This window comes from Castor canadensis, chromosome 5 (assembly GCF_047511655.1).
Source record: "Castor canadensis chromosome 5, mCasCan1.hap1v2, whole genome shotgun sequence".
Lineage (NCBI taxonomy): Eukaryota > Metazoa > Chordata > Mammalia > Rodentia > Castoridae > Castor > Castor canadensis.
In genome coordinates this window covers 62,296,108-62,312,908 of record NC_133390.1, presented here as the reverse complement: position 1 = coordinate 62,312,908, position 16,801 = coordinate 62,296,108, and the positions used below count along the sequence as shown (strand labels likewise).

Here is a 16,801-nt window from a genome sequence, read left to right as displayed (position 1 = left end):
GTTTTAAAAAATTTGATATTCATAATCAAATCTTAATTTACATTTAATTATTCACCTTATTGGGCAACACTGTGCACACCCAAGGTTTTTGCTGTCCTTTTAACATGGCATGTAACCATACATCTGTTCTCTGGGGGACTTAACCACTTACCTTTCCCACAAGCTGTACAATTTCTGCCAGGTCTTCTTCTTCCTGTAGAATTTCCTTTGCTTTGGTCCTCAGAGGAACAAACTCCGTGAAGTGTTTGTCATAATACTCATCCAAGGCACGCATGTACTTGCTGTAGCTGATGAGCCAATTGACAGAGGGGAAATGCTTACGCTGAGCTAGCTTCTTATCTAAGCCCCAGAATACCTGATTAAAAAACAAGCAAAAAAACCCAAATAACTTTTCTTTACAAAGTTCAAAAAAGTATTGAAGTATGTTTGTGTGTCCTAAATATGCAAATTTATAATTTACTGCTTGAATTATGTATCTTTTTAGTATATACAAGTCTGATTGAAATAGAATATAAAATTTGTAGAACATTTTAATTAAAAATACATGTTTTTCATTTTCAGGGTGGGTAACACATGCAAATCAAATCCAAATTTTATCTGAATTCCCTTAATAGCATGCCAAATGTGACAGCAAAAGGAAAACTGACTCTTTTTAAGATTATTGTGGTACAATATAAACATAAGAACTAGAAAAGACTTACTGAGAAAGAACAGATACTAGTTTGACTGAACATCTCTAAAAGTTCTGATTAAATTCAGCTCCCTATTATTAAGGGCCAGTTGAAAAAAATTTGACATTCATTTTTCTGAGGCCAAACACAAGATATTTTATGCATTCTGAACTTTGTCCCATCTTCCCTCCTAATTTAAAATTCAAAATTTTACCAAATGTTAGAAATTACAATCTCTATAAATTTAGCCTTTGTCATTTCATTTGACACTGCCAGAGCACAGGTAAATATTCTGGTTTCTCACATGAATTATATATATTTACTTATGAGTATATCAACTTTAAAAAAAAAAAAAACTATAGCTGATGTACATACCTTTTATTTAGGCTTCTTTTAATGGCCAAGTTGACTAGCTAGCCATTAAACTCGTGCCTTGTCACAGAAAGCAACTGGCTAGGCAGGAACTACATTTTCCAGTCTTGCTCTCATCTGGGCACAGTTAACAGAACAGGAGTGGAATGACTGTGTCACCTTTGAGCCCAAGGTTCAAAAGGTCTATGTGCCTTCTCTATGGTTTCTTCCTCTCCAGCCAGACACAGAAGAATACCACGATAGGTGATGGCAGAGCCACAGATGGAACAAGCCCTGGACTATAATCATGACTGAATGAAAGATGCTCACTTTTGATAGGATCATTTGCCTTGGACCATACTGCGAGGAGAAATAAACTTCTAGGTATTTTGCTATTATGCAGTTTGGTGCCCATTTGCTTCTATGACTAGGGTTACTCTAACTTAAATGGTAGCATAATTTTAACACTAATAAAACTTTGCTACCTATTATGAACCCTGTTACAAAGTTAAGAAAAATCAGAGCATTAATGGATCTCAGGATCAAAGATGCTCTTAAAACATACTTTATCACTGCCTATTCTTTAGTGCTAAATTAAAAACTTCATGATGATTTCAATTATATTAGAATAACTTGGAGGCAGAGGGGAATAGCCCAGAAGATGACTACACTGGGGAACAACATACCTGAACAATACCCAGAGTAGCAGATGTAACCGGATCAGAAAAATCACCACCAGGTGGAGAAACTCTACATTAAAAAAATAAAAAAAATTATTATTAGAGATGTTGATAACAACAAAAAATAACTTCTATATGAAAGTTGATTTTTTGAAAATCTATTAACAAAGCATAATAGTGCTTATAAAAATAACATACACGAGTCAAATTTTTTGAAAGCTAATTTTAATGCAAATAATATTTATTTATCTACTTAACCTATTTTTGGTGCTGGGGATTGAACACAGGGTCTGAGATCACTGAGCTTTACCCACAGCCCTAACTTTTTGATGTAAATAACTTCAGAACTAAATGATCACTGACAAGAAAACCCTCACATAAAAATCTTATGTTACAAATAGGACAAGTTTGGTATTTTTTGGAGGGGGCACACTGGGATTTGAACTCAGAGTCTCACACTTGCTAAGCAGGTGCTCTACCACTTGAGCCATGCTCTGAGCCCTTTTTTGCTTTAATGTTTTTTGTTTGTGTGTTTCATTTAGGGTCTCATTTTTTTGGCCTGGGTTCGTCTCGGACTTTGATTCTCTTACCTATGCCTCCTGTGAAACTGGGATCACTGATGTGCTATACCAGGCTTGTTTGATGAGATGTAGTATTCCTAACTTTCTGTTGGGGTTAGCCTTAAACCATAATCCTAATAATCTATGCTTCCTGATTAACTGGGATTACATGCACTTACCACCATGCTGGGCACGAGGAACAAGTATTGAATGTCTTATACTATGAGAAATGAGACAATGTCTTATTGTAATCAGCTGCATTATTCTAATCAAATAGATGAATCTCAAAGGAAGGAAAAGCTTCAAGAACAAAGTATGGGCTTTATGTAGTAATCACAAATCTTTACTTTGTTTTTACCATTACATGATGTCATACTAACATGACTATAATTTCTTAAATTATTCCTAAAATATTGTGACTTGAACCTAATCAGTGAAATCACTCCAACAGGACCCAAACATGTAAAGGTGATGCATACATCTCCCAAGAACTCCTTTGAAGCTCTGTGAATGACCTGGAGTGCAGCCCTACTTTAGAATTACTGCTCCTAGAGGAAGTTAATATTCTTTCTCTAAATAAATAACTTTTTTCTTTTGAAAACTAAACAGCATGTAAACAAATTACATGCCTGTAATTCTAGCACTTGGAAGGCAAAGGAAGGAGGACTACAAGTCCCAGGCCAGCCCAGGCTACATAGAAACACCCTGCCTCCAAAAAAACAAATAAGCAAACAAACAAATAAAAAAAAAAGGAAAGTAAACAGTTTGTGTGCTTACGCTCCTACAATGCTGACACTCCCTTCTCTTTCAGGATTTCCAAGACATTTCACTCTGCCTGCTCTCTCATAGAAAGAGGCCAGGCGGGCACCAAGATATGCAGGATATCCACTATCTGAAAGACAAAAAGAAAATTTCAACAGCTCCTAAAACCCTGAAAGCGTTGATTACATGATAAGCAATGCAAAGACTTACCTGCAGGCATCTCAGCTAAGCGACCAGAGATTTCTCTAAGAGCCTCAGCCCACCTAGAGGTAGAGTCAGCCATCATGCTGACGTGGTAGCCCATGTCCCGGAAATATTCTGATAGTGTAATTCCTGTATTGGGAAGAATATTATGTGTTACAATGTCAGAACATAAAATCCTGACTTTTAAATTCTTAAGAAAACCTTAAAGCATAGTCCAGGAGGTAGCTGTTCCCCCAAATCTGTTCTTCCTCTTCTTCTGGGCACATAGCTTAACTATATTTGCTGGGATGCTCTGAATATAGATATGGCCATGTAACTCATCTCCAGCTAATGGCATGTGAGTAAAAAACAATGAGTTCCATGGCAAGTCACATACTTTCCCCATGTTCTTCTTCCTTCTGACCTACTGAGATGGAGAGAACTCCCTTCAGAAGCCCCTGACGCCAAGCATTGAAAACTGAAGCGCTCTTCAGCCTGGGCCCTAGTCCAGAATGGAAGCAAAGTGCTCCTTGACACCTGAAATAGCGTCTGTTATAGTGAACGACGTATGTTTGGAATTATTTGATGCCACAGTCTAGCCTACCCTAATATAAAATACATTTTAAAAACCAGGAAAACAATTTGTTCTCTACTCTTTGTTGAAATAATTAAGTCTGAAATTAATTTTTAAATGTAGATGCTCTACACTGTATATTACACTCACACATACATACTTAAAAAAACTCAAACAATTAGCTCTTTTTTAAAGAAAGTATCAAATGTTATTAAAATGATCGGTTATCCAGATCTTTCTGCTATGTAGATTAGGTCACGTCCTATAAATTCACAAACGGTAAAACATTAACAAGAAGGTAACACAGACAAAGAAGTCCTCAGTTCTGCTTTTTATGCTGTCATTCACCTTAGCAAAATAACATGATTTCCCAGTGTAGTTTTTTAAGCAGTTAAAAGAGAATAACTATATACTTGCATATATCAAATGAAATGAAATATGTATGTAAATGTCTGCCAAAAAGTATAAAAGTACTATACAACTCTAATGCCCTGAACTCCTTTATTTTACCAGTAATGAATCAGAAGCTTATATAAGTAAAATGAAATAGTTGCTGGAAAATTTAGCACTTCACTGTGTGTCCTATTACATCACTCAGAATAAAAAACATACTGACTTCTAAGGCTTTCATAAAACTGTTTCATAAACAAAGTATTTAAAACACAATAGTTATCACTGATGGTAAGAACAGATCCTCTCTTTATAAGCATGGCTATGTTTTCAGTCTGTGATGAAACATAATTAGTACTTGCATGCTTACATTAGAAAGACTTGGTAAAAGGACAGATACACAACAGTAAATGAGATTACTCTTACAGACTTACAGATACCAGTACTTAAAAGAAAGAAAAATACATTGGACAAAAATCAAGACAAGACTGGTAAAAGATATTTGTACTCATAATGCATGAAAAACAACTACCATCCAAAAGGTAAATGGGTAGAAGGCAGATTATGAATGGTTTAATAGGAAAAGATGCTAGTTTACTATTAGGAAATACAGATGGAACAGGTATCTAATAAATCAAGAATAGATAAAATGTCAATTGTCAAATCGAGGTGTTTAGTAGTACATGAGTGCTCCCTGCAATTTACTTTCAGCTTGTCTATATGCTTGATAATTATCACAAGAAAGTGTTAAAAAAGCACTCCTATGGCTGTGCTGACATTGGTGGCTGTGCTGCCACAGGGGTCTTTGGCACTTCCCCCACTGTCTGCTGGGGTAGGAGGGATGTGGGAAATGCTATGGGTGGCAACCAGCTGCACTGAAGCCAGAGCAGCAGTGTATTAAAAATGTATAGTTATTACTACATTGTAACAGTCTCAAAATCTAATGCCTGGAACTTTATTTTACCACCCCCTTCTGCCTGCACATATGCTGGTGTTTTGAAACTGAGCTCCTTCCTGAAATCACTTGCTCACTCTGCACTATCCCACAGCTCTGTAGCTAGTTTCACAAATGGATGGTCCTAAATAGCAAGGGACCTTGGTTCTCTTTTGTGTCTCAGACTGGCTCCCACTGCATGGAGTTCTCAGTGCTTTTTAAAAAAGTTGCTCCCCTTGTAATCTGACTGGCTATCAAGGCCAACACTCACTGGATCTGCATATGAACTTTTTCTTTCTTTCTCTGGCAGTACTGGGGTTGATCTCAGAGCCTCCTGCTTGCTAATCAAGCACTCTACCACTTGAGCCACTACCCCAGCCCTTTTTGCTTTAGTTATTTTTCAGGTGGGGTCTTGCATTCTCTTGGGGGTGGCCTCAGAATACGACCCTTCTACCTAATGTTCCCCTCATAGCTGGTTTTCACAGGTGCATCCCACCATATCCAGTTTATTGCTTGAGCTTGAGGGGAGGTCTCATTAACTTTTGCGTGGGCTGGTCTCACCTCCCAAGTAGCTGGGATTCCAGGTGTGAGCCATTGCACCTGGCTTTGCAAATGACTTTTGCTGCAGGGTCCAGGAGACAGGAAAAGGTAGGGAGCTTTGACTCCCAAAACAGTAAGTTCAGCAAAGACCTTTTTTTTTCATTTTTCTTTTATTATTCATATGTGCATACAAGGCTTGGTTCATTTCTCCCCCCTGCCCCCGCCCCCTCCCTTACCACCCACTCCGCCCCCTCCCGCTCCCCCCCTCAATACCCAGCAGAAACTATTTTGCCCTTATCTCTAATTTTGTTGTAGAGAGAGTATAAGCAATAATAGGAAGGAACAAGGGGTTTTGCTGGTTGAGATAAGGATAGCTACACAGGGCATTGACTCACATTGATTTCCTGTGCATGGGTGTTACCTTCTAGGTTAATTCTTTTTGATCTAACCTTTTCTCTAGTACCTGTTCCCCTTTTCCTATTGGCCTCAGTTGCTTTAAGGTATCTGCTTTAGTTTCTCTGCGTTAAGGGCAACAAATGCTAGCTAGTTTTTTAGGTGTCTTACCTATCCTCACCCCTCCCTTGTGTGCTCTCGCTTTTATCATGTGCTCATAGTCCAATCCCCTTGTTGTGTTTGCCCTTGATCTAATGTCCACATATGAGGGAGAACATACGATTTTTGGTTTTTTGAGCCAGGCTAACCTCACTCAGAATGATGTTCTCCAATTCCATCCATTTACCAGCGAATGATAACATTTCGTTCTTCTTCATGGCTGCATAAAATTCCATTGTGTATAGATACCACATTTTCTTAATCCATTCATCGGTGGTGGGGCATCTTGGCTGTTTCCATAACTTGGCTATTGTGAATAGTGCCGCAATAAACATGGATGTGCAGGTGCCTCTGGAGTAACAGTCTTTTGGGTATATCCCCAAGAGTGGTCTTGCTGGATCAATTGGTAGATCGATGTCTAGCTTTTTAAGTAGCCTCCAAATTTTTTTCCAGAGTGGTTGTACTAGTCTACATTCCCACCAACAGTGTATGAGGGTTCCTTTTTCCCCGCATCCTCGCCAACACCTGTTGTTGGTGGTGTTGCTGATGATGGCTATTCTAACAGGGGTGAGGTGGAATCTTAGTGTGCTTTTAATTTGCATTTCCTTTATTGCTAGAGATGGTGAGCATTTTTTCATGTGTTTTCTGGCCATTTGAATTTCTTCTTTTGAGAAAGTTCTGTTTAGTTCACGTGCCCATTTCTTTATTGGTTCATTAGTTTTGGGAGAATTTAGTTTTTTAAGTTCCCTGTATATTCTGGTTATCAGTCCTTTGTCTGATGTATAATTGGCAAATATTTTCTCCCACTCTGTGGGTGTTCTCTTCAGTTTAGAGACCATTTCTTTTGATGAACAGAAGTTTTTTAGTTTTATGAGGTCCCATTTATCTATGCTATCTCTTAGTTGCTGTGCTGCTGGGGTTTCATTGAGAAAGTTCTTACCTATACCTACTAACTCCAGAGTATTTCCTACTCTTTCTTGTATCAACTTAAGAGTTTGTGGTCTGATATTAAGATCCTTGATCCATTTTGAGTTAATCTTGGTATAGGGTGATATACATGGATCTAGTTTCAGTTTTTTGCAGACTGCTAACCAGTTTTCCCAGCAGTTTTTGTTGAAGAGGCTGCTATTTCTCCATCGTATATTTTTAGTTCCTTTGTCAAAGATAAGTTGCTCATAGTTGTGTGGCTTCATATCTGGATCCTCTATTCTGTTCCACTGGTCTTCATGTCTGTTTTTGTGCCAGTACCATGCTGTTTTTATTGTTATCAGCAAAGACCTTTTTAAGATGGCTTCTGGATACTGTACCATGATTATATGTTGGGAAGTACAGATGACTTCCCCAGTGCCAGATGTCCATTACCAAAGCTTGATGTGCACTCCCTACTGAATCATAAGGAAGAGCCATGGGTGAAGGAATTACAGAATTCCAAAGAAATGAAACAAATAATGATTCCAAGATAGGGCTTGTGACTGAGATAGGAAAAGAAGTAGTGTCCATGGCTTTTCACTCTCCTTTGGTATATGTCTTTCAGTGATTTTGAAATTTTACCCAATGCCTCTCTAAGTATGTGTCATAAAACACTTAGTTTTCAAAGGAAGTCTGGGAATTGCTTCCAGCTCTTTCTCCTTTCTAGATTCATAATGCATACCAGCATAAGACTCTCAGAAAGGTCCTAGTTGAGTAAAGGAGGATAAAGCATCTCTTTTGGCTCAGTGTTCTCCAAACTTGACCTTAGGTCCCTTTTCATGTACACTTAGTAATAACTTCCCAACAATATAATGAGGAGAGCCCCCCTAAATGAATGAAAACCAAACAAGAGTGGAAAAACACCAAGAATTCATCTGAGGTTATATAATCAGATAAAGCATCTGTAAACTAGGGATACATTCTGAAGAGCAAAACCAAGAATCCTTTGTTTGGAACTTTGCAAAGGGCTAGAAGGCTAACAAGCAATACTTCTTTGGAACCAGTTTGGCATCTAGGAAAAGTAGGGAGATAGAGGTGAACAAAACACACATAGGCACTCTCAATTTTCACTACATATAATGTGGCAAGGAAAAGAGAGAATTCATTGCAAATAGCTTACAGTGAGTGACTCCTGTTGGCAAAAGAGAAATAAAAGAGTAAAATAACTTAATTACACAACTGCATACCATAACAAACTTTGCAGGTTACCATGAAGAATTCCTAGGTATGGGTGTGGCTCAAGTGGTACAGCATCTGCTTAGCATGATGAAGGCCCTGATTCAAACCCCATCACCACAGAAAGCTAAAAAAAAAAAGCTTGTCTTCTTGGAGTCTTTACTCCCATTTCCTGCATAGGGAGCAGGAACTGTTTCTCCTTTTCCAACCCCCCATACTCCACCCTGTTATATTAAAGTGAATCCTTGCTAATACTTACGGACAGTCCCTCCATCTCCTACAAAGATGAGTAATAGTAATAATTAATACCAGTACAGATAACTAAACATAGTCAGAAAAAAGACAGAAGGGATTACAATGATGTCAAACAACAACAAACTGAGTAATACATCCTATCACACAATAAAATCTCAGGGACTAGCAAGATAAGAGATGCTTCATGAACAGAACTCAGCAAAGAGCTGGAAAAAAAGAAAACTATTGCAGAAATGGAGGTTTCGTTAGAATTAGCACAAAGAATAAACACCATTTATCCTGTGTACAGACAAAAGGTTAAATAAAAAGGACTGGAGAGGAAATGGTACATACGGAAAACAAATTAAGTAGATCTAGTATGTCTAAGCTGGGAGTTAAAAAAGACAGTCATGGTGAAAGAGAAAAAGTTTCATATAGAATTTTCAAACATTGTTTGAAATAAAAGACATATTCATAGACTGAAAGGGTACACTATGTTTTAGGAAAAATTATTCAAACTTATCAATATTGGGATATATCCTAATCAAATTATGAGATTTCAGATTTAAAGAGAAATTCTTTGGGCAAAAAAGAAAAATCACTTCTATAAGAAAAAGGAAAAATTCCAATGACATTCATTAAAGAGATCGAAAAATCTACTGTGAAATTTATATGGAAACACAAGAGGCCACGAATAGCCAAGGCAATACTCAGTCAAAAGAACAATGCAGGAGGTATCACAATACCTGACTTCAAACTATATTACAAAGCAATAACAACAAAAACAGCAAGGTACTGGCACAAAAACAGACATGAAGACCAGTGGAACAGAATAGAGGACCCAGATATGAAGCCATACAACTATAACCAACTTGTCTTTGACAAAGGAGCTAAAAATATATGATGGAGAAATAGCAGCCTCTTCAACAAAAACTGCTGGGAAAACTGGTCAGCAGTTTGCAAAAAACTGAAACTAGATCCATGTATATCACCCTATACCAATATTAACTCAAAATGGATCAAGGATCTTAATATCAGACCACAAACTCTAAAGTTGATAAAGGAAAGAGTAGGAAATACTCTGGAGTTAGTAGGTATAGGCAAGAACTTTCTCAATGAAATCCTAGCAGCACAGCAACTAAAAGATAGCATAGATAAATGGGACCTCATAAAACTAAAAAGCTTCTGTTCATCAAAAGAAGTGGTCTCTAAACTGAAGAGAACACCCACAGAGTGGGAGAAAATATTTGCCAGCTACACATCAGACAAAGGACTGATAACCAGAATATATAGGGAACTTAAAAAACTAAATTCTCCCAAAACTAATGAACCAATAAAGAAATGGGCACGTGAACTAAACAGAACTTTCTCAAAAGAAGAAATTCAAATGGCCAGAAAACACAGGAAAAAATGCTCACCATCTCTAGCAATAAAGGAAATGCAAACTAAAAGCACACTAAGATTCCACCTCACCCCTGTTAGAATAGCCATCATTAGCAACACCACGAACAACAGGTGTTGGCGAGGATGCGGGGAAAAAGGAACCCTCATACACTGTTGGTGGGAATGTAAACTAGTACAACCACTCTGGAAAAAAATTTGGAGGCTACTCAAAAAGCTAAATATTGATCTACCAATTGATCCAGCAAGACCACTCTTGGGGATATACCCAAAAGACTGTGACACAGGTTACTCCAGAGGCACCTGCACACCCATGTTTATTGCAGCACTATTCACAATAGCCAAGTTATGGAAACAGCCAAGATGCCCCACCACCGATGAATGGATTAAGAAAATGTGGTATCTATACACAATGGAATTTTATGCAGCCATGAAGAAGAACGAAATGTTATCATTCGCTGGTAAATGGATGGAACTGGAGAACATCATTCTGAGTGAGGTTAGCCTGGCCCAAAAGACCAAAATTCGTATGTTCTCCCTCATATGTGGACATTATGTGTTTGATCAAGGGCAAACACAACAAGGTGATTGGACTCTGAACACATGATAAAAGCGAGAGCACACAAGGGAGGGGTGAGGATAGATAAGACACCTAAAAAATTAGCTAGCATTTGTTGCCCTTAACGTAGAGAAACTAAAGCAGATACCTTAAAAGCAACTGAGGCCAATAGGAAAAGGTGACCAGGAACTAGAGAAAAGGTTAGATCAAAAAGAATTAACCTAGAAGGTAACACACATGCACTGGAAATTAATGTGAGTCAACACCCTGTATAGCTATCCTTATCTCAACCAGGAACACTTGTTCCTTCCTATTATTGCTTATACTCTCTCTTCAACAAAATTAGAGATAAGGGCAAAATAGTTTATGCTGGGTATTGAGGGGGTGGGGGTAGAGGGAGGGGGCGGAGTGGGTGGTAAGGGAGGGGGTGGGGGCAGGGGGGAGAAATGACCCAAGCCTTGTATGCACATATGAATAATAAAACAATAAAAAATATATATATATAAAAAAAAGAAAAAGGAAAAGGCCAGTGTCAGATCTTTCCCCAACATTTAATGCTAACTAAGAGTTTTCAAGGAAAGAAATACTGATCCAAGAATTTTATACTCAGCCAAACTTTGGATAAGCATTTCCACTTCATAATTAGATACATTATTTTATGGAAAAAATGATAGTAAACTAATAGACAATAAGGTATATGAAAGTTCACATATATAAATGTTTTATCTTTTTTTCCAATAAAAGTAAAAACCACCAGACCATAACAAATATTGATCCAAGAATTTTATATTCAGCTAAAATACTGTTAAAACTTTAAAGGCCATGGTACAATGCCAAACTTATGAGGAAATACGAATTCAGAGAACATAGCTTCCATGTGCCTTTCTTGAAGCAACTTGCAAACGGCAAATTTTGACCACATAAATAAATGGAGAAACTGTAGCCAAAGGACTGCAAGTGGACATTACATTAGATCTAGAGCAAAATTAAATACTGGCTTTATTGTTCCAGAACAGAATATAAATTTAGTTAAGTTCTGAAAATGGAGAAATATAAGGACTAGAAGCTGGGATAAATTGGGTGCTTAGTTGTTAAGGTAACATGTGAACACGCCAGTTTCTTATCTTTTACATCACCAGTCAAAATATAATAATTTAAAACTAATAACTCAAGTTATAGATGTATAAGTATATTTAAAGACAGATTAATGGTACAGTATGTAATGAAGAAAAGGTAGAAGATACAATCATTTTATGGCATTAAGACTGGGACACTTTACCTTCATTTTATACTCAAGATATGATAAGCAAAATATTTCTCAAGAGCAAGGAATGTGATCATATGAAAATATTTTTAAATGAAAGAAAAGTTCTTTTTAAAAGGAAAAGTTTATTGCTAGTGGTAAACTTAAGGAACAGGTATTAAATGCTATTATTCCAATTGTAACTCACCAGTATAAATAGAGGCTTCTCTAGCAGCTACAGGCATGTTGGAGGTATTGGCTACCAAAGCTGTCCTCTTCATGATTGACTCTACCTTGCCATCAACTTCCATAGTGAGCTAGAGATGAAAAAATCCACTAGTGACCCTCTAATTTCTAAATGTAGCATTTTACTTACCCCCCCTTTTAGTTACAACTTGTCATATTTAATTCCTCTAATGGGTATTCCTAAAGTAATATTTGCTATCACTCCAGCCTTCTTCCCGGCTCCATAGTGCTGTGCTATAAAGATAGATATTATTTTCATTTTGTAAATGAAATCTATTATTTTACACAAAAGGAACTATTATTATAGTCACCCAATAGGTCACAAAGCCTACATAAAGTTCTCATGTATAAATGTTTTGTCTATTTCATCTGTTTCCCAACAAATGAAAAATAGATCGCAGAAAAAATTTCAAGTGACTGACTTCGAATAATTCAAATTTCATTGAATATGCAAATTAACCACAATTATTAATTTTAAATTTCTTAAAGATCCTTTACAAATGACAACATTGCTCTAGACAAACCCAGATGTTTATTAATTACCAATGAAAATCGGTATGTGGGATTTTTCCCTAGAATATTATTGAACCTTTCTACATACAGACCTCTGGGAAGTCTCGGAGGACTTCAGACATCTCATTTCCTCTTTCACCACATCCTACATAGATGATCACATCACTATTGGAATACTTGGATAGAGACTGAGATATCACTGTCTTTCCACACCCGAAAGCCCCAGGGATAGCCGTCGTTCCTCCCTGAACACACCTAAACAAAGACAAGGAAGTATGGATTATTCTCCTTGCTAATAAGTGCTATTAAGTAAAGCAGGTAAATGACACAAAAATACAAGTTAAGGAAAGAAAGCATGTTAAAATATTTTTACCTATACATACACACACAAGATATACAGACACAGAAATAACTTCCTCCTTATTTGTGCCTACAATAGTATATGTTTTTATTTCCATTAATCATCTCTATTATCTATAATAGTTGAAAAAATGAAAATAAATTCCATAAGGCACCTGGGGAAGATGGGTATGAAAAAAAGCTGGGTGTCGTGGTCCATGCCTATGATTCCAGTTATGTGGAAGCAGAGGCAGGAAGCTTTTGGTCTGAGAACAGCATAGGCAAAAATGTGAGACCCTATTTGAAAATTAAATATAGCAAAAATGGCTGGGGGTGTGTGGCTCAAGTAGTAGAGTACTTGCCTAACAAGCCCTAAGTACGAAACCCCAGTACTGACAATAAATAAATAAGTAAATAAAATAATACTAATGACATTCTGAATGCTTATATAAATTAGTTCATGAGAATATAGGAATTAACTTTTGAAACTTGTCTCCTGAGTAAAAAAAATAAGACCATAAAATTCATCTGTTGTTATAAAGTTTATGCTTTGGTAGTTCAAATAAGTATATATATATATAAGGTCATCTTGCTATAAAGTGTAACGAACAGAGTTTTATTAAGGTGTAAGTCAGCCTTTTATTACTCAACAACTAATACATACTTTCTAAAAGCTTGTATTAAAACTGTGCTTAGAAATGCTACAGAGAACAAATAGTTAATAAGATAGTAGTTTCTATATTCACAAAACTCAGCTTCCAGTGGGATACACTGGTGAAATTGACTGGTGATCATGGTACAATTTAGCAGTCACTTTCAAACTTTCCCTAAAAAGTAACAGTGAAGAGTAGAGTACTCTTTAAGGAAGAGCAAAGTACATGTGTGGTTGGGGAGGGACTGGGTAATTGAAATGGAATTTAATGCTAAGCAAAATGTTTTTATCATATGTTTTACCATAAAAAAAATCATAGAAAACTTGCATTCATAATCACAGTAACAGATTTTTTTCAATATAAAACTAATGTGCACTAAAATCAGTGTATTCAACAGACTATGAAGGCATGTCACATTTCTCCTGTGGCTCAGCATACTTTTGTGGATCTTTAATCTGGGGTGGGGATGGGACCAGGTGTGCACCAATTTGGAAATTCAACAATCCAATGTAAAAAATGCTATCAAAGCGAACTTTGGGAATATATGGGAAGGGGTGTAAAATCTGCCACTGGATTTGAGTGGGATTAGGAAATTCTTCCTAATAGTTAAGACCTGAAAGGAAATAAAAATTAGCCACATAAAGGGAAACAACAACTCAAGCATAGGCAACAGCATGTCCAAAGGTCAAGGGGCAAGAGAGACAGACCACTGCTTGAGGAATTAAAAGTTAATATGCATGACAGACAGTGTTTAAGGAAGCAGATGAGCAGTCAAGTGGCTGAGACAAGGCTGGAAAGTAGGCAAGAGCCAGATCATGGGTGGTTTTGTGAGGAGTTATGGATTGTGTATTTCAGAGCAATGAAAAATATCTTAAGCATTCAAGTAAAGCAGTGCAGGATCATACAGGTGTTTTAGAGGGACCACTGTGTAGTATGGATAGCCACCTATTTAGGGCCAGGGAAAAGAGATTAAATTACCCCTGTATAACGAATATACACTAATGAAAATTTATAAAAAATATTTAGAGAACAGAATAAAAACACTTTGAACAATTACATATGGAAGGGTGAAATCAATCCTTGAGAGAGTCACAGATTTTAGATTAGGCATCCACTAGATGAAAGATAATGACATTTGTGAAGAGATAACAAAAATGGGAAGTGACAATGAAGATGATTTTGTTTTTAACGTACTGACACTGAGGCACTTGCAAGACATTCAGAAGCAAAGGCACAATCAGCAGTGGAAGGCAGGAGACATAGCTCAGTGGCAAAGCACTTGCCTAGGATCTATGAGTCTAGAGCTCATGAGAGGTCAGGGATAAAGATACAGATATAAGAGTCATCATATGTAGATGTATATTTAAGTCAGAAGAGTGGTAAGATGTAGAATGAAGACAGAGGCCTTAGAAGAGGGAAAAATCCTAAGAAATACTGAAACTTAAGTGAGAAGTTTGCAACAGAGGACAAGAACTTGTTGACAGATGTTACCAGGAAGAACAAAGAAAGACAGTGTTTCAAGAGAAGGCAACATTCAAATCAGAAGGGATTTAAAAAAATACTAAAATTTAATTCTTGAAATTATCTACTATGGAGTTGACTGATGACACCAGTGAATATTGGGAGTGATAAAGCCAAGGTCAGGGTGCAGTGAATTAGAGTGGGAGAAGTGGAGCCAACTCACTTAATTCTTTTAAAAGGTTTGGGCATAAGCGTGAGGAAACAAACAGTGACACGTAGATAGACATAAAGGGGAAAGGAGAGTTTTTTTTTATTAGATAGGAGAGGGAAGACAACTTACAGACAGAGGTCCTTGGGGGAGACAAGCACAAGGTAAGCACTAGAAAGAGGAAAGGAAGAAGAAATGAATGGGAATGTACATTAAGTGAGTCTAATGGTGGGAAACAGAAGAGTTTCAAATCTCACAATCTCTAATTCCTTAGTGAAGGCTCTATCATGATCATTTGTAGAGAAAAGAGACAAAAGGGTAGAGTTGGAGATCTGAGGCAAGTAGAGCAGTGTGAAGTAGCTGCTGAGAACAGGAGAGAATCATAACTAGGGAAATGTAGGACCGTTACACAGCAGTAAGGTTAGATACCACTTAAACTGATTTACTGATTTTCTCAGCAGCTTGTGTGCAGTTAGATAGATAGCTGGACTGACTGACAGTTTGGATTGTGCCAGGACAGTGTACAGAATACAGAGGAATAAGATTTACTACTGGTAAATATTCATAGGAATGATAGACTACAGAGTCTAAGCTAAATAATAAAGGATATAGAAACAGGAGGCTCTGACTAAGAAGGATGGAGATCGTCTGAGAGAGTAACAGTCAGAGCAACTCAGAGAGCTCTGAAGGATCAGAGATGGCAATAAGAGTGCATGGAAGGGCTGCAGATGTAGTTCAGTGATACAGTGCCTGCTTAGCCTGTGGGAGGCCCTGGGCTTTAGCCTCAGCACCAAAAGAAAAAAAAAAAAAGAGAGTTTATGAGTTGAGGGAGTTCCTGCCTCATAGCTTCAGTCTTTTCTGTGAATTATATGATGAAGTTATTTGTTAAAAATAAAGCAGACTATGATAAAGTCTGAGATTTAAAGAGAAAGGAGAAGGTTTTTAAGAAAATGGAAAACAGCAGACTAACAAATTAAAATTGCTGGCAGCATACAGAACTTAGTTGGTTATAGAAATCAATTTATAGTAATACCAATCTACTAATTCTAGGATAACTTAAGAAAGGTAGTTATATTGTTTTGGCATAGATATTGTTCTGGAAATTTAACTTTTTTTCAGAAAGTTTTATAAGTAATGCTTTTTGTACACTTGTGTGTGGGGAAAAACCTTTTTCAAGTTTGACTCTGAACTATTGGCAAAAGATAAATACATTCAACTAGTGCACCATTATTTCTGTAGATAAAGTTTATGATTGTATTAAATACATAAAACCTTTATCTTTACAGATAATGAAAAGATAAATACATATAATGATTGAGGGAAAACTGTGAAATACATGTCAAACTTACGGAAAAAGGGCATCAAGGACTCTCTGGCCAGTGAGTAAAGGATGATTGGCTGGCAGTTTCTCAGTGACAGGCCGAACCTGGCGGACAGGCCACACCTGGACCATGCTGAACTTCTCCTTTACACCTTCAAACTCGAGCTCCAATACAACATCCTATAGAAGCAGCGAGATTTTAAGTATGGTCAAGTTTACCAATGTCTCTTTCTCCAAAATTTTAAGTATCTCCAGATTCTTCTTGGGGATAGAAAGGTGAT

General features: G+C 37.0%; 1 protein-coding gene across 4 annotated transcripts in view; it reads right to left on the bottom strand.

Moving 5' to 3' along the window:
- Window positions 1-16,801, bottom strand: part of Atp6v1a (ATPase H+ transporting V1 subunit A) — a 49,919-nt gene that overhangs the window by 9,726 nt on the left and 23,392 nt on the right. For all 4 annotated transcript variants that reach the window (XM_074073168.1, XM_020181963.2, XM_020181964.2 and 1 more), the window contains 7 exons: window positions 16,549-16,700; window positions 12,631-12,793; window positions 11,988-12,096; window positions 3,235-3,357; window positions 3,040-3,154; window positions 1,709-1,772; window positions 152-355 (listed from right to left, as the gene is read on the bottom strand). In XM_074073168.1, the coding sequence (XP_073929269.1) occupies window positions 152-355; window positions 1,709-1,772; window positions 3,040-3,154; window positions 3,235-3,357; window positions 11,988-12,096; window positions 12,631-12,793; window positions 16,549-16,700 (930 nt within the window). The remainder of the gene's footprint in view (window positions 1-151; window positions 356-1,708; window positions 1,773-3,039; window positions 3,155-3,234; window positions 3,358-11,987; window positions 12,097-12,630; window positions 12,794-16,548; window positions 16,701-16,801) is intronic.